Source organism: Cibotium barometz, chromosome 33, assembly GCF_041138505.1.
Source record: "Cibotium barometz isolate CiBa-2024 chromosome 33, ASM4113850v1, whole genome shotgun sequence".
Classification (NCBI taxonomy): domain Eukaryota; kingdom Viridiplantae; phylum Streptophyta; class Polypodiopsida; order Cyatheales; family Cibotiaceae; genus Cibotium; species Cibotium barometz.
In genome coordinates, this window is record NC_141078.1 from 6138646 (window position 1) to 6156494 (window position 17849).

The 17849-nt window shown below is 37.8% G+C and overlaps 1 protein-coding gene across 1 annotated transcript; it reads left to right on the top strand.

Annotated features, from left to right (window-relative positions):
• Window positions 1-8627: 8627 nt before the first annotated feature.
• On the top strand, window positions 8628-11840 carry LOC147619227 (pentatricopeptide repeat-containing protein At4g18520, chloroplastic-like). Its single transcript, XM_086772868.1, has one exon. The coding sequence runs from the start codon at window positions 8953-8955 to the stop codon at window positions 11170-11172; it is 2220 nt and encodes a 739-aa protein (XP_086628994.1). The 5' UTR covers window positions 8628-8952; the 3' UTR covers window positions 11173-11840.
• The last annotated feature ends 6009 nt before the right edge of the window (window positions 11841-17849 follow it).

A 17849-nucleotide genomic window follows, 5' to 3' on the forward strand; every position in this document is an offset into this window, starting at 1 on the left:
TAATGATTAACATCTTGCCTTGCCTTGCTACTTCCATAGGCCAATCTTTAACCATTCTCATGGTTAGCACCAACTTATGGTTCACATGTACAGATCTTGATTTGTGTTTTCAAGAGGCAAAGACCCCCAAACTTGGGTGCTATAGTTGCAGAAGCACCACTGTCAAGCATACCCTATTGGTTTCGATACATCTCAAAGGAGATGATAGCTATTAGTGAAGAAGCAAAAGGAATATTGGTAAAGACATAGGTGGCTTTTCATCCTCATGGATCACAGCTACTCCCCATGGAACTTCTTTGGGTACTTGCTCAAACTTTGGGCCATACTCAAGATTCTCCTCCTTATCCTCCCTAAAATTTTTAAGTTTTCTACTATTATTGAAGTCACTTAGTTTTCATCTCTATAGAGTTTCCATCTTGATATAACCTTGTTGGGTTATATCGTAATGATCTGAAACATTCCAAAACCCCTTTATTTGAGCTTTCCCTTATGTTTCATAACACTATATAAATGTGCCAAATCTCATTTCTTGAAGTCCTTAGCTTTGAGTTTATGATCAAGCCATGCCTCCCTATAAAGATTTTTGGCTTGCAAGAGCATATACACCTAAGTAATTGGTCTCCTCAAGCCTTTCTAAACAAACAAGACAATAAGCTTATGCATTCCCTTCTATATTTTTTGGGAAAATTATCCTGATTGTATGGATAGTAAACTCTAGAGGAGCCACTACCTCCATCCCACAATGTACTATACTCACCTTGAAGACAACTCTTGAACAACTCATATCGTCTTGCCTCCACAATCTTGTTGAGGATCTCACATAGCACCTTGTCAGTAGACCTAGCTTGGATATTAGTTTAGAGGGTGATATGGTGTTGATTTTGATACACCACAAGAAATTCACTTAGTAATGATAATACACCACAAGAAATTCACTTAGTAATGATAACATCCAAAAAGTGTATCCCTCGATCATTTACCATCTTCAAGTATATAGTGATGACCTATTCATATACAAAGTCTTAAATGTTCTCCTAGCATAAAAATTTCTTGCATATCTTGCTTTAACCTACTCAGTCAAAGAATTAGTTTCCACATTGTCACTCATGAGTTGGTTTTCGAGGGAAAGGTTGATAGACAAGCATTCCCAACCATCATTCATCATGGGAAGATGATGGCAACATCAACAAAGTTTTGAGTTTTTGATGACCACAATAGTGACATATCAAGCTTGATGATGTCCAAATTCTCAAGAAAATTGTGGCAAGTCAGATTCTATTAAAAATAGCACTTGAATTTCTACGATAGAGACATTTGGACAAAGCAAACCTAAATTATTCAAAATAAGGTCACTTGATTGTATGACTAAGAACAATGATTCAACATCGAGTTATGAGTTGTCATTTGCAATAGGCTATCTTCAATTTTCACTAGTCCTAATATATTGATCAATTTTATAATCTTTTGGAGACATTGAAGAGAACTGCTTTTAGAACTTTTACAAAATAAGCATAGTTTCAAACTTCTTTCAAAAAATGTACATATTGCTAATTTGAAGGTGAAAAAATTTTCACTTTTCACATCAAATAACAAAATGGAAAAAACAAGGTCAACAACAAGATCTAGTATTCTTTAAAACTACTAATAATTCACACATGTCTATGTAATGTATAATACATTCTTTACTTAGAATTACAAAAATGTGCTTTTTTCGACAAGAAATTAACTATCAAAACAAAATATAGTCACATTTCACATCATGAAATATACACACAACCATCATCATTCATTTGAAATAGACCATAAACCAACAAGATCATATTTCATTAACTTCACGAGTTTGATCCCAGAAAAGATACTTTGAATTGTCCTAAACATGATGATAATGACAACATTTTGTGAACAAGATAATAAGACTCATCAATAATACAAATGTTTTTAAGAAACATCACTAATGGGAAAAAAAGGTAATAAAAATATGGCAATAAAAGTCTATTACATAATTGGATGTTCTTCTTCTTCTTCTTGGTGTGGCTCCCCCTCTTCTTGTGTAGGACTAGCCTCAGGAGTACTGATTACCCATTCCTCCTCCTCATTATGAACATTTGGCTCATAATCAACCAGATCTACAATCTCCCCAACATCTTGGTCACCAATGGGAGGCTGATGCTCTCCAGAAGCATCTAGAAACCTTGGATCAGATTCCATAGATTTCATAACCGCAACATTTCTCCCCCTCTTTAGAGAACTGATAGTTGTGGTGCATGTCCCCCTGCAAAAACAAGTCCATTATCCACTCTCCCTTAACTGAAACAAGGTCGATTAAATCCATCATCAAGAGCTGAGGCTTTTGATAAGCATTAATCATGCATGTTAATTCACCAGTTCTATGTCTGAAATTCTTGCAAATTCTTGGTCTCTCAAACACATTTGTACAATTTGGTTTCATGGCAAAATTGTATTTCCCTTGAGCTCTTAGTCCAAATGGAGAGTGAAAACCAATCGTTTGTAAACTCACATGCCCAAGAAAGCCAATTGAGTTTGTACCCATGGATGTTGGGTTTGGTCTTGCAAGTAAGATGTTGTTCAAAAATACCACAAAAGAGTAACAGTGAAAAGAAAGGCTAAAGGAGAACAAAAAGTAAAAAAACTACCATATAATCATCTGATTCACCATGTTTAGATTTGTAAAATCTTATTGAGCGGCCATGATTTGATCATGAGCATGAAAAAATATGACTACCCATGATTCATAAGTTGTCACTTTCTGAAAAGTTTGAATGACTCTTTTATAAGGACTTACTTACTTCACGAAGCTTTGAAACCATATGGAGCATTAGGTAACATTAAAGTATAAGGACGAGATGTCACAAATGCATCCATTTCCTCTACTCGTCCTTCATGAATTGTCTAAAGCAAAGGAGTCTCATCCACCACATCATCAGAAATGTATTTGTTTAGACCAGGAACATTTTGAATTGTTTGTTCTTACTCTCTTCTTTTCCTCTTTGACCGACAACGAGACAAAAATTGTTCAAAGGTTTGTGGAATTTCCTTCAACTTAACACGATGGTCTTAAATCTACATTCCAGAGATATTATGTAAGATCGAGGAGACTTGAAACTTAAAACAAAATCAAAGAGTTCACATTTCAAAATCTAAAGCATAACATATGACAAGAATTGAGAATGTTGAGTCTTAAACTAACGAGGATTTTCAAAATCAAAGAGTTTACATTTCAAAATCTAAAGCATAACATATGACAAGAATTGAGAATGTTACGTCTTTAAAAACCAATGTGGATTTTAGAATCTCACATATGACCTTAAGTTGGATTCCAGAAACCAAAGTTAGTCTTGATGAGACTACAAGGTGGATTCTAGAACCCAAAGAGGACCCATGAGACCTTAAGATGGAAACTAGAAAAAGTAACTTAAAGACTTGAATTAGGATTCTAGAATCCTAATATAGGAAAGGGAGAAAAAAAACTTACACATTTTTCAAAAAGAAATAAGAATCTCACAAGCTCCTTCGAGTTACTTGTATCAGGATGGTATTTCCTAACTTCATCCTAATCATTATAGTTCAGCTTTTCTAGCATAATTATTTACATGTGCAAATAAGAATTTTGCCTATAAAGACAAAGCTATTTTCATTAAAAATCTAAAAACAAGTTGTCGAGTGAAAATGAGAGAAAACTACAGAAATATACCTTTCAAATTCTGCTCCCATCTTTTCCAAGGAGATGTTTCCGGCCTTCACACGTGCAAGAATTCTCATTATTAGAGATTTATCGTAGATTCCTTGTAGTGATCGCTAGGGAGTTATCTTCATGTATTCAAGAAGAGGCTTTATGGCTTCATCTGCCTTGGGTTGCCTACCACGAGAGCTTGCAGGAGTCTTCAAAATCTTTTGACCTTTCAACTTTCTTTGTTCCCATAAATAAAAAATCTATTCTTGCATCTCTCATATCTCCCCATTACGAAGAGCCAAGTGAAAAAAATCATCATAAGGCTTGATGTTTGTCTTTTGGTCAGCACCACGTGAGCTCTTTTTTTGTACTTGTAGACCACATCTCTCTCAAAGTGTGACTCGAAAGTTCTCATCAATGTTTCGGCCTTCTTTTTGTTGCCTGACCCACTCATTATGAAAGAACCTGATTTTTTGAAGGAAAGTCATTTTAAAGCGATAATTTGAGTCCATGTTGTGATCCATGGATAAAATTGTACACTCGTCATATGTCAAACCCGCATAAACCCAAAAAAGACCTGTCTTGTAACTCTCAATATGTCATACTCGTGGCAAAGTTCTTTTTTTTGCAAGCAATGTGTGGGTTCCACCTAGAACATAATACTTGTAATAAGAATTTTCCCTAGACTTTCTCCATGAGTTCTTGGTAGGACATTGATCCTTGCCCACCAAAACAAGTAGTGGTATCACCATTTATGTAGATTTTGCTTTCATATTTAGCTTGAGGTTAGAAACATGCACTTCATTGACACTTCGCAGTTAAAGTGGTCTTTTTCTTGTTTGGGGATCAATGGGAGGTTGATCAATACAACTAACAAACATATCACAAGGTAAACGATCAACCATCTTTGTCTTCTTATACATCTCTTCAGATAGCATTATCTGAAGTCTTATCTCGTGGAAGTGGTAAGGGTGCACTTGGCCCTAAAGGCACAATCTCAATTTCACTTAAGAATTGTTTCTCCTTATTTTAATTTTAGGCTTTATGACCTTTCTTGCTTGTATCTTCTACAAGAGGTTCAAGTGGAGTTCAAGTGGCTCCTCTTCACTTTGTGTTTCTGTGTCCACATCTTCTTCCATGTCATCTTCATTAGAGCTACTTGTAGAATCTAGATCACCAAAAATACTATCCATGTGCTCCAAAAATGCTTGACCAAAACTCTAAAATCCACCAAAATAATAGAAACTTAGAAAAAGAACATGCAGGCAAATTACAATTTGAGTAACTAGGAGATGAAGAGGAATTTAGCTTACCAAGCCTCTTCTTCATATCCCATCTTCAAGAAGTTGTTATGTGTTAAGGGGATTGAGCTCTTATGGCTCAAAGTCCTTTTAAAGAAGGAGGATAACAACTTGGGATGGTTCTAATTCACACTCAACAAGAAAATATATCTTCTCTGATCTCTTATCCATTTCATTTATAATACGTCCACCATGTTGAAATTTATTAGCCTCACTTGACGAACCTTTGTGTTTAGTCACAAGAAAAAGGGAGCAGTAGGCTCAACTACTTGCTTATAAAGGCCACTCATTCCTATGGTCAAGGTCCAACCATGCTCGTATCTAGATTTTTTAGTCTTTCCCTCAAAAGAACCCTTGTTGCCACTAGGTTCCAGAGCCTTGGGCACACGAGCCTCCATCTCATTTGACAAGCACTTATCTTTATGACCTTTCCATCTTGATGGTGTGGGATGTATTTCTTCTGGAAATTGTTCTGCTCTACAAGAAGAGGCTTTTCTTTAAATAACTTTTCCCTTATTGGCATGACCTAGTGTTCTTCTAGAAACTATTCAGCTGCTGCAAGGAGCTCTCTCCTCAACAAACCACTTGGTGAGTTGAGCCACCTTCTCTCTGAAATGCTAGACTCATGGGTGGTGCTTAAGGAGTCAAGGAATCTGAGCGTCCCAACCTTCCACTTACGTCACCAACTTGAGAAGGTGATACATGTTTTGAGGTTTTGGACTTCTTCTTGGAGTGAATGAGCTAAGATTGTGATGCCATGACAGAAAAAGGAAAAATCGTTCCAAAAGTGTTTCTAGAAACCTTAGGTTGGCAAGCCCCTTTAAGAAACAATTCACAACTTGGATTCTAGAATCCAGACTAAACAAAACATGAACTTAAGAGTAGCTAGTCAAGTTGAAACTAGCATGAAAGTTGAATTCTAGAGTCTCGGCTAAAAAAATTTAAGGTCTTGAATTCAGAAAAATGGATTCCAGAATCCCACTATGAAAGGCAGATAATCAAGAAACCACACTCTTCTCACAATTTAGCAAAAAACGTCTCAAAACTAGAAAATTTAGAAAACTTGACAAGATATCTCAAAATTCTTAGAATCGGTAGATAATTGCTCTATTATTTTTCCAAAAGAACACTTTAATAATTTGAAAGATATAGAAACTGTTGATTCCATTTGTTAAAACAAAACAAAATGATGTAAAACAAAGTTAAATTTGTGTTGAAAAAATCGAAAAAATAAAATTTTAAACAATTTATAAAACAGAACACTGCTGATTCTTCCTTGAAATGCAAAACAATTTATAAACAGAACACTAATGATTCTTCCTTGAAATGCAAAACAAAGATGATTCTTGTTGAAAATGTTCACCTCTTTAGAAAGAGTTTTGTTACTTATTGAAGTTAACCACATGGAAGTGCAAGAATTATGTTTGTTGAATGGGATTTTTGTAACCTAATGTTTTTCTAAAAACCTACATTTTTAAAATTTAAACTAAAGAAGACAAGATAAAGACCAACCTTGGCTTAAAACCTGTAGAAAAATGTGTGCACTTGTGAAATTGATTCTGGCATGCTCACGAGCTCAAATTCCAACTTCTGTAATTGAAAAGTGAGGCCCTCCACCTCCGTTTAAAGCCCTCTCTCTCTATTTTTGGGATTATTTATATAATTTTTAAAATTTAATTAATAAAAATCCAAAGTAAAGTTTAGATAAACTCTAGCCAAGGCTCCAAAGCCTCATTTAGAGGGTGCAATCTGTGGGGTGAGAGAGTGATAACATAGAGCTCATGAGCAATCCTAGCAAGGCCTCCCTTTTCTGTCCATCTCCTTCACAAACTTCCACTTTTAGCACAGATATTGTAGCAATCAACCGGACCCCCTTTCCCAGTAGACTTCAATCTTGGCAATCAGCATGCACATTGAGCATCGACCCTACAACACAAATCAAAGAACTTCAAGAGGTGCAAGGATACTTTCAAGGATTTCCATACGTGATGCAAGTAGAGCATTTTGTTGTAACAAAAACTATTTGAGGTCACTAGGATTTCAAAAAATCCAACAAGAATGGTAGCATTTCTTTGGGTTGAAAAGAGCACAACAAAATTTCTTCTTGAGGACTTTAGTGAGAGCCTCCTCCTCCTTAGCAACCAAGTACTTTGTTGGTGATATGGTGGTGTGTAGGGAAAGCTTCATGAAAGTGTTTGCCCTTGGAAACTTAAGAATGGGGAAAATAATTTCGAGTAGAGGACTTGAGAAGTTTCAAGTAGCTTTTAGTTCGTAAGAAACACCGCAGCTTTCATTTGTTGAGGCAATGGCTTGAAAGTTTTGTGTTGCTCAATGGGGAAGTCCTAGATTCATGCATTTGCTTGATAGTTTCACAAAGAAAGAAGTCTACAATATCTATGTGGATTTGTTCAAGAAGAGTATGAGAGAGGTTCTCTCCCTACCCTCATTCTTGAGAGTCTGGAGGCAATATTTCTCTCATATGAAAATTCTTAAGAAGAGTAGGATGGGTGTTTGTCAAATTCGTGCAAAGTCGAAAGCAAAAAGAGACATCACAAAGACCAATGAAGACAAGGGTGAGTACATTAAGTTGTCCAAAGAATTTTTAATTATGTGTTTAAGCTACATACTTGAAATTATGAAATTATTCTCATCTTTTATACATTTTTCTCATACATTACAGAGCTAATTTTAAAAGCTTTAAAAATTCATAGAGAACAACAAAGCACAGAAAGGCAAAAGTTGGCAAAGCACATGAAAAAATGCTTAGGGAAGAAAGAGAAGTTCTTGGGCTTGGTTATTGATGGTATGGATAAAAGAAAACCATGCTACCTCACTTTGTGCACACTCCAAAGAATGTGAAGGAAGAAAACTTCATCCAACTGCGTGTTGTTGGAGCATTGGTGTTCAACGATGTCTTGTCATCTCAAGAGTGTTCATAAATTTTCCTAACATTCATAATGATCCAAATTTGACAATCACAATACTTCAAAAGATCATTGGTGGATGGCTTGGTCAGTTACCACCTATTCTCTACTTGCAACTTGACAACACAAGTAGAGAGAATAAAAAATCAAGTTCTACTTGCATACTTGAACATGTTAGTGCACAAAAGGATTTTCAAGATGATTAAACTTGGGTTCTTATTGGTGGGACACACACAAAAAATGTAAGTAATGTTTTATGCATTCTTTTTTCACAAAAGGAGTGGTTTTTTAAAAAATGTTTGACATGAAAGTGTGTATTTTGTTCCCATAATTTTGAAAAAAAAGGTACATTTTTTGTTTTTTTCCCAAAAATAGAATTGAGTTATCGTTTGCATGATTTTGTTATCGTTTTTTATGACTCACTGTTTAAGGATGTTGCCTCTAACAACCCACGACCATGATGGGTTATAGAATTAGGCTTGCGTAAAGGGCTTCTTTATTCACCAGCAATGTTAGAAATAAACTTTTTTTCTGACCAGATAGACCTCCGAGCTCAACCGGTTTTTATTGAGAAAATGCATAGGTTAACTGGTTAACTGGTTTCATAATAATTTTTCAAAATTTTAAATCTTTAAATTCAAGGGTAACCAAAAATTACACTTAAAAAAGGACGGTTTTTTTTTTGACACTAATTCACGAATGGATCTGAACTCTGAAAGGCTCGAACACTTTCCTAATTACACCTTACCGCTGGGTTACTAATCCCTTTTCCCCTGATTACAATCTAAATCACCAACTAGATTGCCAATCGTAAACACAGAACAGCGAGAATGAGCTATGATTTTCTACGCGCCAGGTTACTCTCTTGCTATGCTTCTGTACGGTAGATTTCATGGTGTCTCTGCTATTCCTGAAATAATTATAATTAATTTTGCAATTGTGAATCATCATCACGGTGGTTCGGTGGATCAAATGAGCTTTTGCAGCATTTTTTTTTTCCAAATATAGTTGGATAATGAAGAGAATCTAGGAATTAATGGATAGGGATATGCCCGTGGGCAAAGCTTGTGCCCATCAAGCATGGCCAGACTCTGCACTCTTTGCCTCTGTAGAAAGCCTAGATGCATGTGCACACTCATGTCAGCCCATCACCATATCTAGAATACAAGCGGTTACATGTGATGCACAGTGTGTGCAAAATAGGAGTCTGGCAATGATGAGCATGGAAGAAGCCCTTGCTGCTCTTGAAGGGACAGCCATGCCGCCTTCCGTCGACGACTGCATATGCATTTTGCAGAAGTGCAGAAGAATGAAGAACTTGATGTATGCAAAGCATATGCACATGCAAATCCGCAAAAGTGGGCTTGAAACTCACAGAGACCTTGGGAACTACCTTGTCCCCATGTTTGTAGAATGTGGAAGTATTCACAATGCCGAGCAGGTTTTCCATAGGTTGGTACACCGAAACGAGCATTCCTGGACCTCTCTCATACAAGGTTACATTGATTGTGGGGACCCATGCCATGCCTTCAAGCTCTTTCGAGAAATGCAAGACGATCTTGTACAACCTAGCAAGCATACATTTGTGGCCCTATTGAATGCTTGTGCGAGGTTTAAACACATGGAAAGAGGCCAGGAAATGCATGCGGAGATTGTCAAAGAGGGGTTTGAAGTATATCCTTTTATTGGCAATGCCTTAGTGGATATGTATGCCAAATGTGGATCGCTTGCTGAAGCTTCAGAGGTGCTTAGGACGCTGTTGGTTCGAGATGTAGTCTCTTGGACGGCACTAATGGCAGGATATGCTGACCAGGGCTTTGGTGAGGACGCCTTGAAGTGTTTGGAACGAATGCAATTGGAGGGTGTGTCTCCAAATGCTGTCACATATGTCTGCAGCTTAAAAGCTTGTGGTATTATAGGAGCCATAGACAGGGGCCAAGAGATACACGCGGAGATTGTTAGAGATGAGTTCGAAAAAGGGCCTTTTATTGAGAATACGTTAGTGGATATGTATGCCAAATGTGGCCTGCTCGTGGAGGCACATGAGTTGTTTGACGCGGCCCCGGTTCGAGATGTAGTCTCGTGGAACACTCTCATTGCAGCTTATGCTGAACATGGGTCTGGTGAGGAAGCATTGAAGTGCTTGGAACGGATGGGTTCTGAGGGCATTTGCCCAGACACCATTACGTTTGTTTGCGGCTTAAAAGCTTGTGGAGTTGTTGGAGCCATAGATAAGGGCCGAGAATTACATGCTGAAACGATTGGTAAGGAATTCGAGAGTGATCTCTTTGTAGGAAGCACATTGGTGGGCATGTATGCCAGATGTGGTTCAGGTGCAGAAGCACGAGATGTGCTTGACGAGCTGCCGGTTCGAGGAGTTGTCACCTGGAATGCACTCATTGCAGGGTTTGCAGAACATGGGCTTGAGAAGGAAGCACTAAGCTGTTTGAAACAGATGCAAGTGGAGGGCTTGTCTCCTGATGTTGTTGCCTGGAGTGCTGTGATCTTGAGCCATGTCGAGCAAGGAGAGAATGAAGAAGCTTTTGCGCTTTTTTCTCAAATGCAAGAGCAAGGTATAGCACCGAATAGGGTGACCTTTGTGAGCATCTTGAAGGGATGTGGAAACCTCGCAGCCATACATTTTGGGCAAAAAATCCATGCCAAAATGTACAATGCTAGTGGACTTACCAGCATAGTCATGGCAACTGCTCTTATTGACATGTATGGTGACTGTGGGAACATGGTTAATGCTCACCAGGTCTTCGACGCAATGCCTGCAAAGGACCTTGTGAGTTGGAATGCATTAATCAGAGGGTATTCTCGACAAGGAGAGAGTGCCATTGTTTTCCATTTGCTTGAGAGAGTGAAGGAAGTGGGCATGAACCCAGATGGAATAACATCACTCAGTGTCCTTACCACATGCAGTCATGTGGGTATGTTGGGTGAGGGAGAGAAGCATTTTGAGGATATGGGCAAAGAGTATCGGTGTGCCCCAACTATTCAGCACCATAACTGCATGGTTAATCTTCTTTGCCGAATGGGCCAGCTTCATGTAGCAGTGGTGATGTTGGAGAAGATGCCATTCCAGCCTGATCTTGTGACATGGAGTACACTGTTGGGTGCCTGCCGAAAATGGGGTGATGTGGAGCTGGGCAGACGGGTCTTTGAACGCGCAATGGGAGTGGTCGAAGAAGACGCTGCAACATTTATTTTGATGTCCAACATTTTTGCAGATGCTCATATTTGGGATGATTGAATGGAGCTGGATTGGAGAGGTCAAACCTAACGTTGATTCGGAGACAAGGAGAGACATCATGTTGATATTCTGTGACACCCCTTGTGCCAAAGGTAGGCTGTGGCAGGCGGGCCCAGCCTCATGGGTAGATGGTGCATGCCCAAGGGAATCCGATGAGGCTCTTCTTTGCAAGCCCTGTTTTGGAGGCTGAAAGAGCCTAACTACTAGCAGGTTTAGTCAAGCAACAAGAGCAGATGGGGCTTACTAGTATATTATACTAGAGGGGTCAAATAGAGAGCATCGGAAAGCCACGAGATTGTCCGTGAAGGTAGGGCTGAGGAGGGATAAGCCGACCAGACATTAGCATAGGGAGTGTATGGGTGGCTGGCTGCTGCCTGTACATGTCTCCAGCTGCCATTCTGGTAGATGGATTGCCCAGGCAGGTATTGAACACCTCAGGGCAGCCTTTACACACTCTCCTGGAGACAGAATGACACTGCCCATTAACCATTGCCTGCCTGTGCAACATCCATTGCAACCGCCTATCCCATCAAAATGGGTAAAGAGCTTTACTAGCATTAATGCCCTCCAGCCCCACGCTACCAACACATATGTAGCAGGTCTGTCTGAAGATGCTATTTAAAATATCCACTTTGATGGCTGCAAAGAATCATCATCAAATTTTCTTACTCAGTTGGACTCCTTTTGAACATTGAAGCGTTCTTCAAATCTCATTCATGTGATTTTTCAAACCTCTTGACAATGTTTCCATCATCGATTTCCTACTCTCTTTCCCTCAAGAACACATTATGTAAGTAGTCCTTAATCTAGTGCTCAATCAGTAATCAGCTAGCTAATCCTTGGAAACAAAAACTTAATTGTTCATGTCTATGCATAGTCTCATCACAATTCTATTTTAAAAGAATAACAACACATTGCGAAAAGAAACATTGTCATTAAATAGTTAATGTAATCTGTTTGTTTATGAGATAGAGAGCTGGATAAATAGATAGATTGTATTATCATCTACAAGGTTGTCTCGAATACAACTGATGAGACATGTTAACCACTTTGCAAGTTAACATGGTTTCACTCACCCAACTTACCATAATGCGCTTTGTCATCTTATCCATGGGTAATGGAATTATGCTCATCTTTTGTAAGATGGCACTAGACTTTATAAAGCGGCTTTACCTTGAGCTTAATGCCAAATAGGGAACTCACAAACTCTCTATAGACTCGCTTAAGGCTAGAACTAATGTCTCATGACTATTTTTAAGTTATGGCCAGCCAAGTGTGAACACTAGTCATTTGTATATAAGTCATTTTTGACATTGAGCAATACACATTCATTTCATTGTAGTAGAATACTTGTGAGCTCTTCTTCTTCTCTCTATCCTCTTGCTTTGTTCTATTAAATCTTACATGCTTGTTGATGGGTGCTTGCTTAGATAGGTTTGGTTGTAGGATCTCTCTTGGTTGCATGAGCTTCTTCTCTCTATCTACAACTTGGTTGATTAATCCATAGTGTAGGCAACCTTCTCATCACCGCTGTCAAGGTGATCGAAGCTACTTTCACACCCTTACCAACACACCATTACCAAAGGAAGCGTTGTAGTGTGACAATAGAGTGAGGACAAGTCAGTGCACCTACATGGGAAAGTTACATTTGTGGCTCTAAAGTAAGACCAAATGACACTTGATTCGGCAAAGACTTAGATAAGCTCTTGACTTGAATATATTTGGTGCCACTGAGATAGGGATTACCCTAGGGTTCCCTACTTTCACACCCTTACCAACACACCCTTACCAAAGGAAGCGTTGTAGTGTGACAATAGAGTGAGGACAAGTCAGTGCACCTACATGGGAAAGTTACATTTGTGGCTCTAAAGTAAGACCAAACGACACTTGATTTGGCAAAGACTTAGATAAGCTCTTGACTTGAATATATTTGGTGCCACTGAGACAGGGATTACCCTAGGGCTTACCTTCGTTTTTCTGTCCGATCCAAGCTATTGGGATGGTATTGATTAGGAGATCACACTCTAGAAACCATATTGTTTTCAAGCTTTGGATGTTTAAAAACAATACATTCGATCATTCTAGTTTGATACTTGGTAGGAGAAAATCCTCATCTCGTTGGTGATTTGCATGAGTTTGAAGCCCACAAGGCTTCAATCTTATTGCATTCAATCTTATTGCATTAAATCAAGAAATAGCCTAACAATTATGATTAGGAGTGTAATCCACCTAGCTTTGTGAAAGGAAGCGCCCGCTACACTCGGAGCTTTTTCAACTCCCACACTAGCTATAACTAGCTAGCACTAGAAGAGGGCTAGATGAGATCAGGTATACAAAATACCACCCCCAAATACTAAACAAAACACACAAAAATTGAAGGTCTTGGCTTGCCTCTTGCCAGCTTAGTGGACTTTACTTAAATGCAGATTTGGACACCTTGTGACAGCTCTTGAATCAAACACTTTTATGATACAGTCAGATTTTTGTTCATGTGTTTCATGCATTATTGAAATTGGTAGTTTAGAAGCATCGAAAATCAATTAAAAAACACGGGCAAGCAAGTGGATATCCTGCCTTGTATGGAGATCCGGTGAAACTGTAGCAGTTTGCAGCAACTTTGGAGGGGACAGCTATGAGCTGGTTTAGCCAATATGGCCTTGCACATTTTGCAGATTTTAATGCATTAAAGGATGCTTTCTTGGCTAGATTCAGAAAGGAGAAAACTCCTACTGATATAGTTAAAAGGATAAAGGCCATGGACTAGAAGGGGATGTTAGTTGAGGATTATGCACAGAAGTTTAGAGGGTTGACTGCAAGATTGCAGGGGAACAAAAAACCTTCAAACGAAATGTTGGCTAGTTATTTTGTCAAAGGATTGAGGGAGAATTTGAAGAGTGCTGTGGCCAATGTGGACATAGTAGGTGGTTTTGATGACCTGGTGACAACTGCATCTAGAGTAGAGAAAAGGTTGGGTATAGTCAAAAGAAAGAAGAAAGAAAAGAGAAAGGATGCATCAGAATCGGATAGCATGACAGATGAAGAATCGAAAAGTAAGGGGGAAGAGTCGGAGGATGAATCATTTGGGGACTCAGAGGATGAGAAGCCTAGCAAGAAGAAGAGAACTTCTAGTAGGACAAAGCAAAGAGTAGAGAAGGAAAAGAAAGGAAAAGAGAAAAAGATCCTCGAACAACTTAAAAGTTTGGGGTATACAGCAGTCCAATCTAAGGAGAAGCAGTATTGTCACATTTGTGAAAAGGAAGGTCATCTTACAACAGCATGTTGGTATAACCCTAATTATAGGGGTAAAGTTCCTCCAAATGTAGTTAATCGGGTGCCACAACAGCTAGTTGTTGAAGCTAATCCAGAAATACCTGCAAATCAAAATGCACCATATAATAGGCCGGCAAGACCATTTTTCCCAAGACAGAATTGGCAAGGTCAACAAGGGAATCAAAGGGGACCTCAGGGAGTCCTGCAATGTGATTACTGTAGCAAGGAGGGCCACATAATTGGGCTTGCTTGTGAATTATGGTGCAAACATAGAGAAGATAATATAATGAAGGTAATAGAGGCCAAGGACCCCAGCAAGGGTAGCAGCAGCAACCCCCAGCACAAGCCAATGCAATCTTGGTGGAAATGATACATAATCCAAAAACTGAAAGTAGGAGTAATGTTTTAATTCCAGGAGATAGGCAGCAGCACGAGCAACAAGAAGAGGATTCAGCATAAATAAACCTGGTAAGTCAAATATCTGAGGTGTATGATCTACAATGTGATTGTTCTAAATGTATGGTTGTTGAAGATTGTGAAAAAGGGGAAACAATAGAAGCTCTAGCAGTAACTAGATCGAAGGCTAAAGGGCCTATAAAGTGGGAAGACTAGGAAGTGGTAAGAAAGAAGGTGTCCAATCAGATTGATAAGCTGCAGAAAAAGAAGGTGATGGAAGATCAGGAAGTGAATGATCAGGTGTTCCAGCAACAAGTAGATTTAGTTTATGAATCACAACCAGATGAGGGAAAGGAGAAGGGGTCTAGTGAGTTGTTTAATGCATTGATTCACGCACCCATTTAGATTTCATTAAGTCGGTTGTTGAGCATGGTACCAGCCTTTAGGGAACAATTGTTGGTGAAGTTGCAGAAGACAGAAAAGAAGAAACCTGTGTCTCATATGTCCCCAGTGGTGGCAATCTCTCAAGCAGATCCTGCAGATGTAGACTTCACAGTTCCAGTTATAAAAGTGGGGTTTAATGGGACAAGTTTTGATGATGTTTTTCTTGATGGGGGATCTGGGGTTAATATACTACCAGAATCTACCTATCTGAGCATGCATTTGCAGGAGTTGGAACCTGCACCATTTCAGGTTAAAATGGCAGACCAAAGAAGGCTGCAACCCTTAGGACTATTGAAGCAATAGGAGATTGAAGTTGCAGGACTGTTATTTTGGGTGAACTTTGTGGTAATTCGTATGCTGGACACTGACTCTTCTTACACAATGTTGCTAGGCAGCCATGGTTTAGAATTGCTAAATTAAAACAGGATTGGGGGGACAATACAGTTATAATCAGGCAGGGCAAGAAAGCGGCAAAGTTGCCTCTGCTCTCAAAGAAGGTTCTCAAACAAGCTCAAAGGACATTATGGGCTCAAGGGATTAACTTGGCAGAAGAAGTGGAGGATGATGAGGAAGAAGAATACTTGAAAGCAAATCCCTCTGTGGTACCCGTCTTTGAAGTCGATGTTGCAGATATAGTGGAGAGATACCAAGAAAATGGAGGAACCACAATGCATATTCAGCAGCATGTGGAGAGTGAGTCAGAAAATCCGACAGGTGAGTTTAAAGAGGGACAAGCAGTAGAGGGTAAGGCATTGAACCAGATTATTGGAAAAGCCCTACAAAAGAAGGCAAAACAGGAAGATGCTGCTAATGAGCAGGAAGCTATAATTGCAGCAGAACATAATTATGAAAAGAACTTCAACAGATCCAATAGGGTACAGGAAGATGAGCTTCAGGATATGAACTTGGGGATTGAGGAAGACCCTAAGAAAATTAAAAATGATAAAAGTAACACTTTTGATATAAAAAATTTATCTTTTATGCATACTTCTATGCATGAAAATTAAAAATGCTAAAAGTAACACTTTTGATATTAAAAAAAATATCCTTTATGCATACTTCTATGCATAAAAATTAAAAATGATAAAAGTAACACTTTTGATATAAAAAAATTATCTTTTATGCTTACTTCTATGCATAAAAATTAAAAATGATAAAAGTAACACTTTTAATAAAAAAAATTATCTTTTATGCATACTTCTATGCATGAAAATTAAAAATGATAAAAGTAACACTTTTAATATAAAAAAAATTATCCTTTATGCATACTTCTATGCATGAAAATTAAAAATGATAAAAGTAACACTTTTAATATAAAAAAATTATCTTTTATGCATACTTCTATGCATGAAAATTAAAAATGATAAAAGTAACACTTTTAATATTAAAAAAATTATCCTTTATGCATACTTCTATGCATGAAAATTAAAAATGATGAAAGTAACACTTTTGATATAAAAAAATATCCTTTATGTATAATATAAAATTTAATTTCTCCATGATTACAATGAAATTCTTCCAATTAATCTAGGATGATAATTCCTAGAATATGGTAGGAAGTCCTCTTTTTATGCTTTGAAAGAAATTATTTTATGCGTAATTCTTTATAAAATTTTTGCCATAGCTCCGTTGCTATGACTGATAAATCTCAATTTTTCTAAGGGATAAAGCTTATCATTAATGAAATAATTAGAATGAACTCTAATTGGATCATTAATCCATAATGGATTGAATCATCAATATACATAAACTAAAAGCATAGAAAAAAGCCATTAATTTGGCCTCAAGCATAGCTTAATCTTGGATTAAGGAAAAGCTTTATGAAAAGCTTCATTTGGATTGAGAATGGGTCATGAGTATGACCATTTCTTGAGTGAGAGAGAGCATCTTACAATTTTCTTGATTCTTTGTTCACGGGTAGAGGCCCCCAACCAATCAATTGGTTTAGTATGTTGATGGAGCCACCAATGGGGATTGAAGAAAGCGGGAAGTGTCAAAAACTAATGAATTATTAATGAATTCATAGTTCTTGGTTTAGGTGGAGTAGAGTAACAATGCATAAACACTATATATTTTTCAACAAGGGGGAGGCTTCTATTTATAGGAAAAATTGAGCTCCTAACCAAACAAACTGATTCTAGAATTTTCTAAATCAGTTTGGTCAATTTTTGACCATTTTTAGGTCAGTTAAGCAACTTTTTGGAACTAGACTTGAATGAGGAGAGAGGAGAGATGAAATATCTCAATTTTTATGAGTTTAAAACTCATTCAAGCATGTGAAATATGCACCTCCTTTAAAGAATTCCCCTTCCTTACATATGTGTCAAAATGGAATCATTATACCCAAAATATCTCATATTTTTAATATTGCTCATAGTTTTTTTACTAATAAACCTTGTACATTTTTAACTCTTCATCTTATGTGAAATATGCACCTCCTTTAAAGAACTCCCCTTCCTTACATATGTGTCATTATACCCAGAATATCTCATATTTTTAATATTGCTCATAGTTTTTTACTAATAAACCTTGTACATTTTCAACTCTTCATCTTATGTGAAATATGC

Excerpts from the sequence above, each read along its gene's own strand:
- LOC147619227 (XM_086772868.1), top strand. The coding sequence starts at position 8,953 with ATGGATAGGGATATGCCCGTGGGCAAAGCTTGTGCCCATCAAGCATGG.